The 14,206-nt window shown below is 49.4% G+C and overlaps 1 protein-coding gene across 4 annotated transcripts in view; it reads left to right on the top strand.

Annotated features, from left to right (window-relative positions):
- fam135a (family with sequence similarity 135 member A) overlaps positions 1-14,206 on the top strand; it is a gene marked incomplete at its 5' end in the record, with an annotated part of 29,273 nt that extends 15,067 nt beyond the window's left edge. For all 4 annotated transcript variants that reach the window (XM_055913040.1, XM_055913039.1, XM_055913038.1 and 1 more), the window contains 8 exon segments: positions 467-2,555; positions 4,997-5,157; positions 5,471-5,562; positions 6,320-6,417; positions 8,887-9,038; positions 10,227-10,337; positions 10,501-10,614; positions 12,174-14,206. In XM_055913040.1, coding sequence (XP_055769015.1) covers positions 467-2,555; positions 4,997-5,157; positions 5,471-5,562; positions 6,320-6,417; positions 8,887-9,038; positions 10,227-10,337; positions 10,501-10,614; positions 12,174-12,379 — 3,023 coding nt within the window.

Here is a 14,206-nt window from a genome sequence, read left to right as displayed (position 1 = left end):
AGTTACTACGCAAGACGTTCAGGTGGCAGTTACTACGCTAGACGTTCAGGTGGCAGTTACTACGCCAGACGTTCAGGTGACAGTTACTACGCTAGACGTTCAGGTGGCAGTTACTGCGCTAGACGGTCAGGTGACAATTACTACGCTAGACGTTCAGGTGACAATTACTACGCTAGACGTTCAGGTGACAGTTACTACGCTAGACGTTCAGGTGACAGTTACTACGCTAGACGTTCAGGTGGCAGTTACTACGCTAGACGTTCAGGTGATAGTTATTGTGTGTTCTGCCCCCAGTGAGTACTGTCTCAGTCTATATGTCTTGGTAAATATGGCACTGACAAATCCTTGATGATGCTTCCGTGAATAGAGTGGGAACCATGATGTTTTATCAGTTCATCTGAAGCACGTTGGGTTTGTTATAAAACTCCTTAAAAAATAAAACACATACTTTTTCTTTGTATTAAAGGCAAGTCGGTGAAACTGAAGAAGAACGCCAAGACGGAGAGGGAGAACGCCAAGAAGCTCATCAGACAGGGATCCAAGGACTCTGTGGTTCTGGTGGCCTATAAGAACCTGGGGAAGGCCGCTAACTCGGCTAACCCTTCACAGCTAACACATGGAGAAACTGACCAGGACAGAGAGGCCCAGGGACAGGGAGAGGCTGGCCTGAAGCAGCAGAGGGAGGAGAGGGAGCAGGGGGAGAGGGATGCCTTGCTGGGGGTGACTGGGGGAGACTCCAACACTGACCTAAGGACTAGGATCTCCAAATATTTTCCTGAGCCTGGTGCCACCACCACCACCACCGCCGCTGGACAGGCAAATGCTGTTCTTCATTTTGACTCTCTCCTTGAGGATGACGTCCTAGTAGCTAGTGGCGTGGCTAGCCAGAAAGGTTACTTCACAGCCTTAGTGAGCTTGGACACACAGAACAAGCCGGCCCAGGCTGGTCCTGGAGCTGTAGCCGGATTAGCCACCACAGATAATAACCAAGTAATTCACAAAAATGCTGCCGTTGACCACTGCAGCCAGCAGCTGCCCGATCACTACACGCCTGGTTCTACCGCCACTGGACTCAGGCACATTGAGGTCCAACCCAGTGACAAGGACCCGTACCAAGGAGACGCAGTGACAGTTCTCCTGCCCTGTCGCACGGATGGGGATGGGACCTCCAAAAGAGATGTCCCAGAAATCTCCCAGACAGACCTGTGTATGTCCGACTCTAAACACCTTGCTATGAGAGACTGGAGGTCTGAGGTGACTGACAGGCCTGGGGGTAGAGAGGTAATGACAGAGGTTAGTCAGAGGCCAGGCCTGGTGCTTCTACAGCAGGTGAAGGGTGATTGTATCAGGCTGCCACCAGACGGAGGTGCTGCAGTCCCCAGTGCCTCCTCCCGCCTCTCCGACTCTGGTATCGAGAGCGAGCCCAGCTCCTTCGCTATCCAGCTGGCTACCCAGGGTGGGGCCGGAGGGCTGGCTGGGGCCCCTGAGACTGAGTTGGGCCCCCAGCAGGCCGAACGGCCCCTACTCAGCCCTGCTCCCCGGCCCGTCCAGCCCACCTCTGTCCATAAAGGCAACTTGGGGGCTGGAGAGGGCCTCAACCCGGAGAGTACAGTCAGCGCGGTCAGCGGCGTCCAGTCTTCCCTCACCTCTATCAACTCGCTGCCCTCGGATGACGAGGAGGAGGGGGGTACATCTGTGTCCAGGGGCTCCAGCAGTGTAGGAGGAGGGGAGGCCGAGGGGCTACCAGGCCCAGGGGGAATGAGGAAGTCCAGTGTTCTGGTACAGGAGCAACAGAGCCTGGTGTTCTATGGAGAACCACCACTATCTGTCCCAACACGCTGCTCTGTACCCAGCCAAACGCACGCCAATGCTGGGATGGGCCTCAACACCACTGCTAGTGGGGGTTCTGCTTCTCAATATCTGCCTCCTAGGACTTTTTCCTCAACCTCTGAGTCAACACTTAACACTGATCCCAGGTTGTTAACAGGTTTCTCTGAGGGGGCCGTAGGGGGTCCAGGTGCCCCCCGTAGTGAGCCCCAGACAGCCTCCTACCCCTCCTCTAACTCCACCGCCAGCAGCAGTGACCTAGTCAAGAAGGGACTGGTAGAAAACTACTTTGGCTCGCGCTCCAGCACAGACGTCTCAGAGATCAGCCCTGTAGAGACGTCAGCTATCACCCTGGGGATACTGTCTGGAGCGGGGCCGGGGCCGCCTGTAGAGGAAGACGAGGAAGAGGACAACGAGATGATAGAGAACGGCTTCTACGAGGAAGGAGACGGCTTGGCGTTCGTGAACGGTGTCGTTGACGAGGAGGAGGAGGATGAAGGGGATGGAGGGGCAGTAGGGAGGAGTCTGTTGTTTGAACAGTTGGGACTGGACCATGTTCAGGAGCCCAGGGGTCTTCCTCCAGGCTATGGTGCCCCTGTCCGCTCCCCCCTGGCCCCCAGCTCAGTGGGCTCTTCCCAGGGGAGACCTCTAGTCCCTACCCCCTCCACCTCCCTCACCTCCAACAGCCTGCGCTGGTATGACAGCGCCCCCACACCACAGATGAAGGCGTGAGTCCACAGTCTAGTCACCTCATGTCCTACATTCCACAGTCTAGTCATCTCATGTCCTACAGTCCACAGTCTAGTCACCTCATGTCCTACAGTCCACAGTCTAGTCACCTCATGTCCTACAGTCCACAGTCTAGTCATCTCATGTCCTACAGTCCACAGTCTAGTCACCTCATGTCCTACATTCCACAGTCTAGTCATCTCATGTCCTACAGTCCACAGTCTAGTCACCTCATGTCCTACAGTCCACGGTCTAGTCACCTCATGTCCTACAGTCCACAGTCTAGTCACCTCAGTCCACAGTCTAGTCACCTCATGTCCTACAGTCCACAGTCTAGTCACCTCATGTCCTACAGTCCCCAGTCTAGTCCCCTCATGTCCTACAGTCCACAGTCTAGTCACCTCATGTCCTACAGTCCACAGTCTAGTCACCTCATGTCCTACAGTCCACAGTCTAGTCACCTCATGTCCTACAGTCCACAGTCTAGTCACCTCATGTCCTACAGTCCACAGTCTAGTCACCTCATGTCCTACAGTCCACAGTCTAGTCACCTCATGTCCTACAGTCCACAGTCTAGTCATCTCATGTCCTACAGTCCACAGTCTAGTCACCTCATGTCCTACAGTCCACAGTCTAGTCACCTCATGTCCCACAGTCTAGTCACCTCATGTCCCACAGTCTAGTCACCTCATGTCCCACAGTCTAGTCACCTCATGTCCCACAGTCTAGTCACCTCATGTCCCACAGTCTAGTCACCTCATGTCCCACAGTCTAGTCACCTCATGTCCCACAGTCTAGTCACCTCATGTCCCACAGTCTAGTCACCTCATGTCCCACGGTCTAGTCACCTCATGTCCCACAGTCTAGTCACCTCATGTCCCACAGTCTAGTCACCTCATGTCCCACAGTCTAGTCACCTCATGTCCTACAGTCCACAGTCTAGTCATCTCATGTCCTACAGTCCACAGTCTAGTCATCTCATGTCCTACAGTCCACAGTCTAGTCATCTCGTGTCCTACAGTCCACAGTCTAGTCATCTCGTGTCCTACAGTCCACAGTCTAGTCACCTCGTGTCCTACAGTCCACAGTCTAGTCATCTCGTGTCTGTCCTACAGTCCACAGTCTAGTCACCTCGTGTCCTACAGTCCACAGTCTAGTCACCTCGTGTCCTACAGTCCACAGTCTAGTCACCTCGTGTCCTACAGTCCACAGTCTAGTCACCTCGTGTCCTACAGTCCACCGTCTAGTCACCTCGTGTCCTACAGTCCACCGTCTAGTCACCTCGTGTCCTACAGTCCACCGTCTAGTCACCTCATGTTCTACAGTCCACCGTCTAGTCACCTCATGTCCTACAGTCCACCGTCTAGTCACCTCATGTCCTACAGTCCACCGTCTAGTCACCTCATGTCCTACAGTCCACCGTCTAGTCACCTCGTGTCCTACAGTCCACAGTCTAGTCATCTCGTGTCCTACAGTCCACAGTCTAGTCACCTCGTGTCCTACAGTCCACAGTCTAGTCATCTCGTGTCTGTCCTACAGTCCACCGTCTAGTCACCTCATGTCCTACAGTCCACAGTCTAGTCACCTCGTGTCCTACAGTCCACAGTCTAGTCACCTCGTGTCCTACAGTCCACGGTCTAGCCACCTCGTGTCCTACAGTCCACAGTCTAGTCATCTCATGTCCTACAGTCCACAGTTCCATCATTTCATTTCTGCTACCTTGATGGTTATGTCTTAAGCGTTAGCTAGGGAAATGTTGCTCTGTTAACTTTACTGTATTAGGTTGATTTGACAGGGACGATGCACCATTTGCACATTAATGTGGTCCTTTGTGGCTCAGTCTGTAGATAATGGCGCTTGCAACGCCAAGGGTTGTAGGTTCGATTCCTGTTAGGACCACCCATATGTAAAATGTATGCATGCATGACTGTAAGTCAATTTGGATTAAAGCATTTGCTATATGGCACATACACTGAGTGTACAAAACATTAGGAACATCTTCCTAGTATTGCATTGCACTCCCCCTTTTGTCCTCAGTTCTTCACACAAACCGGTGCGCCTGGAACCTACTACCATACCCTGTTCAGAGGCACTTCTCTTTTGTCTTGTCCATTCAACCTCTGAATGACACACATACACAATCCATGTCTCAATTGTCTTAAGGCTTAAAAATCCTTCTTTAACCTGTCTCCTCCCCTTCATCTACACTGATTGAAGTGGATTTAACAAGTGACATCAATAAGGGATCATAGCTTTCACCTGGATTCACCTGGTCAGTCTGTCATGGAAAGAGCAGGTGTTCTTAATGTTTTGTATACTCAGTGTATATGCTCAGTGTACAGTAGTAGTATTATTATGATTATCATAATAGCTTATATTATTAATCAACATTACTGGCCAGGCAAATAATAAAAATGTCTTCCTTATCCTCGTGGTGTAGTTTTGTTGCGGCCAAAGAGGAGTTGAAGCAGCTGAGACTACCAGGGTTCCTGTACAGTGAGGTGGGGGACCTGGCCTCCAGTGTTCCTTACTTTAGCCTGGAGGAGGATGACAACTGTGACGAGGGCATCCACCTCATCGTCTGTGTCCACGGCCTCGATGGTAACTACACTTTATCCATTTAGTCAGATAATCAACCCATCTTGTTATCTGCTTCAGTTCTTTTGCCACAGGACATGTTGTGGTCCGATATACTGAAAACCGATCTGGGTTCAAATACTATTGAAATAATTTCACATCCTTTACCTGGGCTTGATCAAGCTTGACTTGGCAATGGAACCAATAGGAAAGCCCCAGTAGTGGTGTTCCAGACAGGTTAATGCATCGCTCATAGTATTTGAAAGATTTCAAACGGTATTTGAACCCAGGTCTAATGTGAAATATCTTGGGTGTTCCTTCATTCTGTGTCTTCCAGGTAACAGTGCTGACCTGCGTCTGGTGAAGACCTACTTGGAGCTGGGCCTACCTGGAGCTAGGATAGACTTCCTCATGTCCGAACGCAACCAGGTAATTAACCATAATGAACCGGACCTGAACCAACCGACACTACCTCATTATGGGACACCTGAACCAGCCGACACTACCTCATTATGGGACACCTGAACCAACCGACACTACCTCATTATGGGACACCTGAACCAACCGACACTACCTCATTATGGGACACCTGAACCAACCGACACTACCTCATTATGGGACACCTGAACCAACCGACACTACCTCATTATGGGACACCTGAACCAACCGACACTACCTCATTATGGGGCACCTGAACCAATCTACACTACCTCATTATGGGACACCTGAACCAACAAACACTACCTCATTATGGGACACCTGAACCAACCGACACTACCTCATTATGGGACACCTGAACCAACCGACACTACCTCATTATGGGGCACCTGAACCAATCTACACTACCTCATTATGGGACACCTGAACCAACAAACACTACCTCATTATGGTACACCTGAACCAACCGACACTACCTCATTATGGTACACCTGAACCAACCAACACTACCTCATCTGCCTCTTTACTTCACATTATTATGGGACGTTATATAAGTCCATTCGTACTTGAATGACAATCAACAATGGATGGTAAATAGGAATTTATTCTAGTTTCGTCTCATGGGAGTGCAGTATTGTCATGGGAGTGCAGTTTCGTCTGTATCCTCTTATGCAAGTGCAGTAAACAATGCCGTGTCCTTGTCAGTCTGTAGAACTTTAGGTCTGACTTGTTGTTGTTTTCCCCACAGAATGACACGTTTGCTGACTTTGAGCAGATGACAGACCGGCTGTTGGATGAAATAGTTCAGTACATTCAGATCTACAACCTCACCGTCTCTAAGATCAGGTACATATGGGTTCTTCAGGTCTACAACCTCACCGTCTCTAAGATCAGGTACATATGGGTTCTTCAGGTCTACAACCTCACCGTCTCTAAGATCAGGTACATATGGGTTCTTCAGGTCTACAACCTCACCGTCTCTAAGATCAGGTACATATGGGTTCTTCAGGTCTACAACCTCACCGTCTCTAAGATCAGGTACATATGGGTTCTTCAGGTCTACAACCTCACCGTCTCTAAGATCAGGTACATATGGGTTCTTCAGGTCTACAACCTCACCGTCTCTAAGATCAGGTACATATGGGTTCTTCAGGTCTACAACCTCACCGTCTCTAAGATCAGGTACATATGGGTTCTTCAGGTCTACAACCTCACCGTCTCTAAGATCAGGTACATATGGGTTCTTCAGGTCTACAACCTCACCGTCTCTAAGATCAGGTACATATGGGTTCTTCAGGTCTACAACCTCACCGTCTCTAAGATCAGGTACATATGGGTTCTTCAGGTCTACAACCTCACCGTCTCTAAGATCAGGTACATATGGGTTCTTCAGGTCTACAACCTCACCGTCTCTAAGATCAGGTACATATGGGTTCTTCAGGTCTACAACCTCACCGTCTCTTCTTCTTGCCCAGTCTGACTACTAATGGTGCAATAGTCTGAAGTGTGTCCCTCTCCTCTTCTTCATCTGCGCTGATGGAAAGAAGTAATAATGGTATGGGCAGAAGCAACATAGTGGATCTCTAGCACCCATGAATTGGCTTTCCCCTGTCCAGTCAGTCACCCCTTTTCCCCTGTCCAGTCAGTCACCCCTTTCCCACTGTCCAGTCAGTCACCCCTTTTCCCCTGTCCAGTCAGTCACCCCTTTTCCCCTGTCCAGTCAGTCACCCCTTTTCCCCTGTCCAGTCAGTCACCCCTTTTCCCCTGTCCAGTCAGTCACCCCTTTTCCCCTGTCCAGTCAGTCACCCCTTTTCCCCTGTCCAGTCAGTCACCCCTTTTCCCCTGTCCAGTCAGTCACCCCTTTTCCCCTGTCCAGTCAGTCACCCCTTTTCCCCTGTCCAGTCAGTCACCCCTTTTCCCCTGTCCAGTCAGTCACCCCTTTTCCCCTGTCCAGTCAGTCACCCCTTTTCCCCTGTCCAGTCAGTCACCCCTTTTCCCCTGTCCAGTCAGTCACCCCTTTTCCCCTGTCCAGTCAGTCACCCCTTTTCCCCTGTCCAGTCAGTCACCCCTTTCCCACTGTCCAGTCAGTCACCCCTTTCCCACTGTCCAGTCAGTCACCCCTTTCCCACTGTCCAGTCAGTCACCCCTTTCCCACTGTCCAGTCAGTCACCCCTTTCCCACTGTCCAGTCAGTCACCCCTTTCCCACTGTCCAGTCAGTCACCCCTTTCCCACTGTCCAGTCAGTCACCCCTTTCCCACTGTCCAGTCAGTCACCCCTTTCCCACTGTCCAGTCAGTCACCCCTTTCCCACTGTCCAGTCAGTCACCCCTTTCCCACTGTCCAGTCAGTCACCCCTTTCCCACTGTCCAGTCAGTCACCCCTTTCCCACTGTCCAGTCAGTCACCCCTTTCCCACTGTCCAGTCAGTCACCCCTTTCCCACTGTCCAGTCAGTCACCCCTTTCCCACTGTCCAGTCAGTCACCCCTTTCCCACTGTCCAGTCAGTCACCCCTTTCCCACTGTCCAGTCAGTCACCCCTTTCCCACTGTCCAGTCAGTCACCCCTTTCCCACTGTCCAGTCAGTCACCCCTTTCCCACTGTCCAGTCAGTCACCCCTTTCCCACTGTCCAGTCAGTCACCCCTTTCCCACTGTCCAGTCAGTCACCCCTTTCCCACTGTCCAGTCAGTCACCCCTTTCCCACTGTCCAGTCAGTCACCCCTTTCCCACTGTCCAGTCAGTCACCCCTTTTCCCACTGTCCAGTCAGTCACCCCTTTTCCCACTGTCCAGTCAGTCACCCCTTTTCCCACTGTCCAGTCAGTCACCCCTTTTCCCACTGTCCAGTCAGTCACCCCTTTCCCACTGTCCAGTCAGTCACCCCTTTTCCCCTGTCCAATCAGTCACCCCTTTTCCCACTGTCCAGTCAGTCACCCCTTTTCCATCAGTGCAGATGGAGGAAAGAAGACAAGGAGTTGAATCAGCGTAATACTATTGAGATGCCCCCTGGTGTATAACAGTGCTCTCCACATCCAGCCATATTTAATTGTCCCCCACCATGAAATCGGGGAGGGGATCTGTCTTGGTCCTTTAATACGTTAGTCCCTCATGATATCTCAGAAACCACTGGCCCAATTCTGAGGAAACTTGGGTGAATGATGCATCTTGCCATAGAGATATGGCATTTACAAAATGACACTGATTGGCCCAAGCTATATGGGGGTTGCGTCATTCGTGGGGGTCGGCATGTTCACTGTTACCTTGTTTGATTTGAGCTCCTGCGTGATCTCTGACCTGTGTCTATATTCTCTGTTTCTCAGCTTCGTAGGCCACTCCCTGGGGAACCTGATAGTTCGTTCAGTACTGACCAGACCCAGGTTTAAATGTTACCTGAGCAGACTTCACACCTTCCTCTCTCTGTCTGGACCTCACCTGGGTACCCTGTACAACAGCTCTGCTCTGGTCAACACAGGTATGTCTCTCTGCACTATACCCTCTACAGCAGGGATCAGCACCTAGATTCAGCCACGGAACCATTTGTTCATTTTCTGGAGCGGATGGTTGGGGAGGCCGGAACAATTAGAAATAATATTCAAATTGACCGCAAGAAGCACAAATATATATGTGTTTGACTAAAACACAACAATTTCAAACCTTGTTTATATTTGTATAAGATCATGTCTCTTATATGCGTGGGAATACTGGAACAGGTTTCTTCAATTCATTTCAGTCTCTTATATGCGTGGGAATACTGGAACAGGTTTCTTCAATTCATTTCATTTGGAGCTGTTTTCCTGGTGTTTTTAGCGTCTTTTATGTCCAACGATGAAAATTCTGCACACAATTTGTATTTATGTATTTTTGCTCAGAAAACTTCGGGGGGGGGGGGGGGCAAATAAAACCAACCATGGGGCCAAATTCGGCCCACTGGCCACCAGTTGGGATTTTGAAGAATCTGACAAATATCCTACCTCATTAGATTGATTTAGTTCATGCGCGCAGTGTGTTTGCGAGATGCCGTACAAAGGGCTGTTTTAAATCCGTCCCGTGACTCCTGCAGCGTCTACAGACATCCACCAAACAAGCAAAAACCCACTCTATGAGAATTTGAGTGTGACAACTGATGGTCACTTCTAGATGGGCTGTGTCAGTCAGTCAGGTGGCTAGCTGCCTGCAGAGACATCTATTGCAGTACGTCTGAAGGGCTCTGGCTAGTGGTACTTAGCCAGTTATAAGGAAGCTGTAAGAAGCTAACATTTAAACGGATCCTACCTCAGAAGGAGCAAAAACAATAGGCTACTAATTTGTAATAAGTGTGCTTTACAGAGAGTAGGATACTGAGCCAGACAGTGATGTGGCGCTCAGTGCTGAGGCTGAGGCAGGCTACAATGCATGCAGAAGGAAGCAGAGGAGACATTTAGACAATACTTTAAAAACACAGGATACAACATTCCATTTAAAAAGCTCCTAGCTTACAGTTTTTAATGTTTTTAAAGTCTACGATTCCAGGAAAGTGTACTGTGAAAATGTTGAAGGTATATTTCCCTTTAACTACGGCACTGTGCTACGCTCAGTCAAGGAAACAAGTCATTGTCTTCCTCTCCCTGGTTGATTTAGTCAGTCTTTAGCCCCTGTATTCCTCCTCCTTCCTCCCTCCCAGGCCTGTGGTTCATGCAGAAGTGGAAGAAATCTGGCTCCCTGCTCCAACTGACCTGCAGAGACCACTCTGATCCCAGGCAGACCTTCCTCTACAAGCTTAGCAAGAAATCTGGTGAGTTGAGCAGAGTAAAGGTCATTGTTGTTGATGTTTTTGACAGTGCAATTTGTTACGTTGTTAACGCCTGGTATCAATCTGTTCTCCTGGGTATTTAAATGAAGCTTGCTGTCTATTGTTACATGAATAACAGGTGTGTTGTGTCAATGTATTGTGGCAGGTCTTCATCACTTCAGGAACGTGGTGTTAGTGGGCTCTCTGCAGGATCGTTACGTCCCATATCACTCAGCCAGGATAGAGATGTGTAAGACAGCCCTGAAGGACAAACAAACAGGTGGGCCCTACATATTTATCAGAGCAGGCCACAAAACACGTCCTACAGGACATTTGTTCACAGTGTAGACAAGCTACTGGACCAATAGCCTGGTTCCTCTCGCTGCTGCTTGCTGTTGGGTCTTTGCTAGGCCGGGTTACAGTTAAGCACTTTGTGACAACTGTTGATGTCGAAATGGCTTGATGAATACATCTGATTGTTGTCATGTATGGCTCAGTTGGTTAGAGCATGGCCCTTGCAACACCAGGATTGTGGGTTTGATTCCCGGGCCACCCAGATGTAAACTATATGCACACGCTTCTAAATGGAGTTTATTCTTCTTCTTCTTCTCTCTGTCACTCCCTTTTTTCTCTTTACTCCCTTTCTGTCTCTCCTTCTCTCCCCCTCGCACTCCCCCTCTCACACTGCCCTCTCCCTTTCTCACTTCCCCTCTCACACTGCCCTCTCCCTTTCTCACTTCCCCTCTCACACTGCCCTCTCCCTTTCTCACTTCCCCTCTCACACTGCCCTCTCCCTTTCTCACTTCCCCTCTCACACTGCCCTCTCCCTTTCTCACTTCCCCTCTCACACTGCCCTCTCCCTCTCGCACTCCCCCTCTCACACTCCCCCTCCCCCTTTCTCACATCCCCTCTCACACTCCCCCTCCCCCTTTCTCACTTCCCCTCTCTCACCCCCCCTCTCACTTCCCATCTCTCACCCCCCCTTCTCACTTCCCATCTCTCACCCCCCTTCTCACTTCCCATCTCTCACCCCCCTTCTCACTCCCCCTCTCACACTCTCCTTCTCACTTCCCATCTCTCACCCCCCTTTCTCACTTCCCCTCTCTCACCCCCCTTCTCACTTCCCCTCTCTCACCCCCCTTCTCATCTCTCACCCCCCTTCTCACTTCCCCATCTCTCACCCCCCTTTCTCACTTCCCATCTCTCACCCCCCTTTCTCACTTCCCATCTCTCACCCATCTCTCACCCCCCTTTCTCACTTCCCATCTCTCACCCCCCTTTCTCACTTCCCATCTCTCACCCCCCTTTCTCACTTCCCATCTCTCACCCCCTTTTCTCACTTCCCCTCTCTCACCCCCCTTCTCATCTCTCACCCCCCTTCTCACTTCCCATCTCTCACCCCCCTTCTCACTTTCACTCCCCCTCTCACACTGCCCTCTCCCTCTCGCACGCCCCCTCTCACACTCCCCCTCCCCCTTTCTCACGTCCCCTCTCTCACCCCCCTTCTCACTCCCCCTCTCACACTCCCCCTCCCCCTTTCTCACTTCCCATCTCTCACCCCCCTTCTCACTTCCCATCTCTCACCCCCCTTCTCACTTCCCATCTCTCACCCCCCTTCTCACTTCCCATCTCTCACCCCCCTTCTCACTTCCCATCTCTCACCCCCCTTCTCACTTCCCATCTCTCACCCCCCTTCTCACTTCCCATCACTCACCCCCTTTCTCACTTCCCCTCTCTCACCCCCCTTCTCATCTCTCACCCCCCTTCTCACTTCCCATCTCTCACCCCCCTTCTCACTTTCACTCCCCCTCTCACACTTTCCCCCTCCCCCTCCCCCAGGTTCAGTATATGTAGAGATGATCGAGAACCTGTTGCTGCCGGTGCTCCAGAACAGAGACTGTAACCTGGTGCGTTATGATGTCATCCACGCCCTGCCCAACACCGCCAACTCCCTGATTGGCCGAGCAGCACACATCGCCGTCCTCGACTCGGAAATCTTCCTGGAGAAGTTCTTCCTGGTCGCAGGCCTGAAGTTCTTTCAGTAGGAGAGGAGGGGTCTATGAATCCAACCAATGGCTGGAAGGGGGGAAGTGTGGGCGGCTCAACCAATCTAACCAATGGCTGGAGCGGAGGGACATTTCTTTCAATAGGAAAGTAGGAGTGGCCACCCAATCAAATAAATGACTGGAGGAGGGAGAATGGGGGCCTCCCAATCAATAACCTGGTCCCATATCTGTTTTGACCTTTTTGGTCAACTCCTAAAATCATTGACATGCCAAAAAAATGTATGCATTGTATCCTGTGGCGGTCACCGGGCAGGTCACCGAGGTCACCGGGTGGCAGGAGTTTACACATTTAAGACCATGTCATTGGTGCTGAAGTGAGATCTCTGCCCATCTCCACCCAATGACCATAGAAGTTGGCAAGACTGCACAAACTGATCTGGGACCAGGCTAGCAAATAAAACCTGTGGCTGGAGGGAGAGGGGAAGAGAGGAGAACATGGAGCATACATAGAATATAATGACTAGACCATCAATCTAGTGATGCTATTTCTATCATGTGTAGCTTATATTACCTCACTGCATCCTAAACCCAATTCTCAATATTGTATCTGGTTGACTCGTATGGTTAATAGATGCATCTGCTTCCTAATGGAAGGTCAAAAGTCTAATATCAGTGTTTTTTTGTATGTTTTTTAGTTCTTTTTATCGGGTTGTTAGTGAATGTTCCTTATTTTCATTGTTCTACTTCCATTTTTCAAAGGATGATTTCAAGTTGATTTTATGAATGTACTTGTGGGGGGTGGTTTTCCTTATCACATTGTAGTCTTTTCAGTGTTATTTATCTATGAAATTGTTATATTTTCACATGGTTTTGTTCAAACCATTCATTCATTTATTAAGACGATTGCAATACCGATCTGGAAATGTAGCTGCTAAAAATGGTGAGCTAACTCATCTTCTCATATTGTCGTCACCTTTTTATTTAAAAGGTGCGTTTTCTTCAACAACAACAAATTAGTCGTAAAGTCAAACTATTATACTCTTGCATTAATTTGCACCACAACTGTATAAAAAAACAGATTTTCTACTGAGGATGGTCATTTTTACTAAGTACATATTTTACTATCAGAATTTTCATTTGTGTTATTTTTTCATTTTACAAAGGTAAAGGCTTCCAGTCTAGTCGAACTAACTTAACGGAATCAATTTGATTGTAACTCGGACAATGCAGCCTGGGACTTATAAGGCTTTGCGGTTTTCTATAGCTCTGGACCAGGGCGTTCGGTGCAGGTTGTTGGCGCTGAGCCTTCCTGAACAGAGGAAGAGACAACTCGTTGCGCAATGGACCAGAGCTAGGTTTTATACTGAATGCTGTTACTTTGCCATTACAGCATCGTGCACAACACTAAACCCAACCTGGTGTTGGGAACATTATACGAGCCTTGCTTGATTAAAGCATGAGAACATTTTATTACAAGGGGTTTTAAATCAACTTGTTCAACTGTTATAGCCAGACGGGTCGTGTTCATTAGGGCTCACCGTAGCAAAACGTTTTCTAACAAAGCCTTGCTTATTGGACAAGTTCATGTAGGCAAGAACCCTGTTTGATTCTGTTTTCTTCCGCCTGGTGCCAAATGAATACGACCCAGATGTAAAGGTGGGGTGTAGCCACGGGTCAGTACTTATGAATAGCACATATCTTGGTTCATGGAAAGTATTTATGTTTTGCTGTCATGGATGGGTGGGTGTATTATTTATGCTTTTTAACATGAGTATTGTTTTTAGATATAATATTAACTTCTCATTTTTTTGTGAAAATGGTTTGTATCATTGCACTCTTTACCATTAAATAAATGTATTATAAATA

Source organism: Salvelinus fontinalis, unplaced genomic scaffold (genome assembly GCF_029448725.1).
Source record: "Salvelinus fontinalis isolate EN_2023a unplaced genomic scaffold, ASM2944872v1 scaffold_0244, whole genome shotgun sequence".
NCBI lineage: Eukaryota > Metazoa > Chordata > Actinopteri > Salmoniformes > Salmonidae > Salvelinus > Salvelinus fontinalis.
The sequence above is the reverse complement of the archived record's forward strand: the minus strand, read 5'-3'. Positions and strand labels throughout refer to the sequence as shown.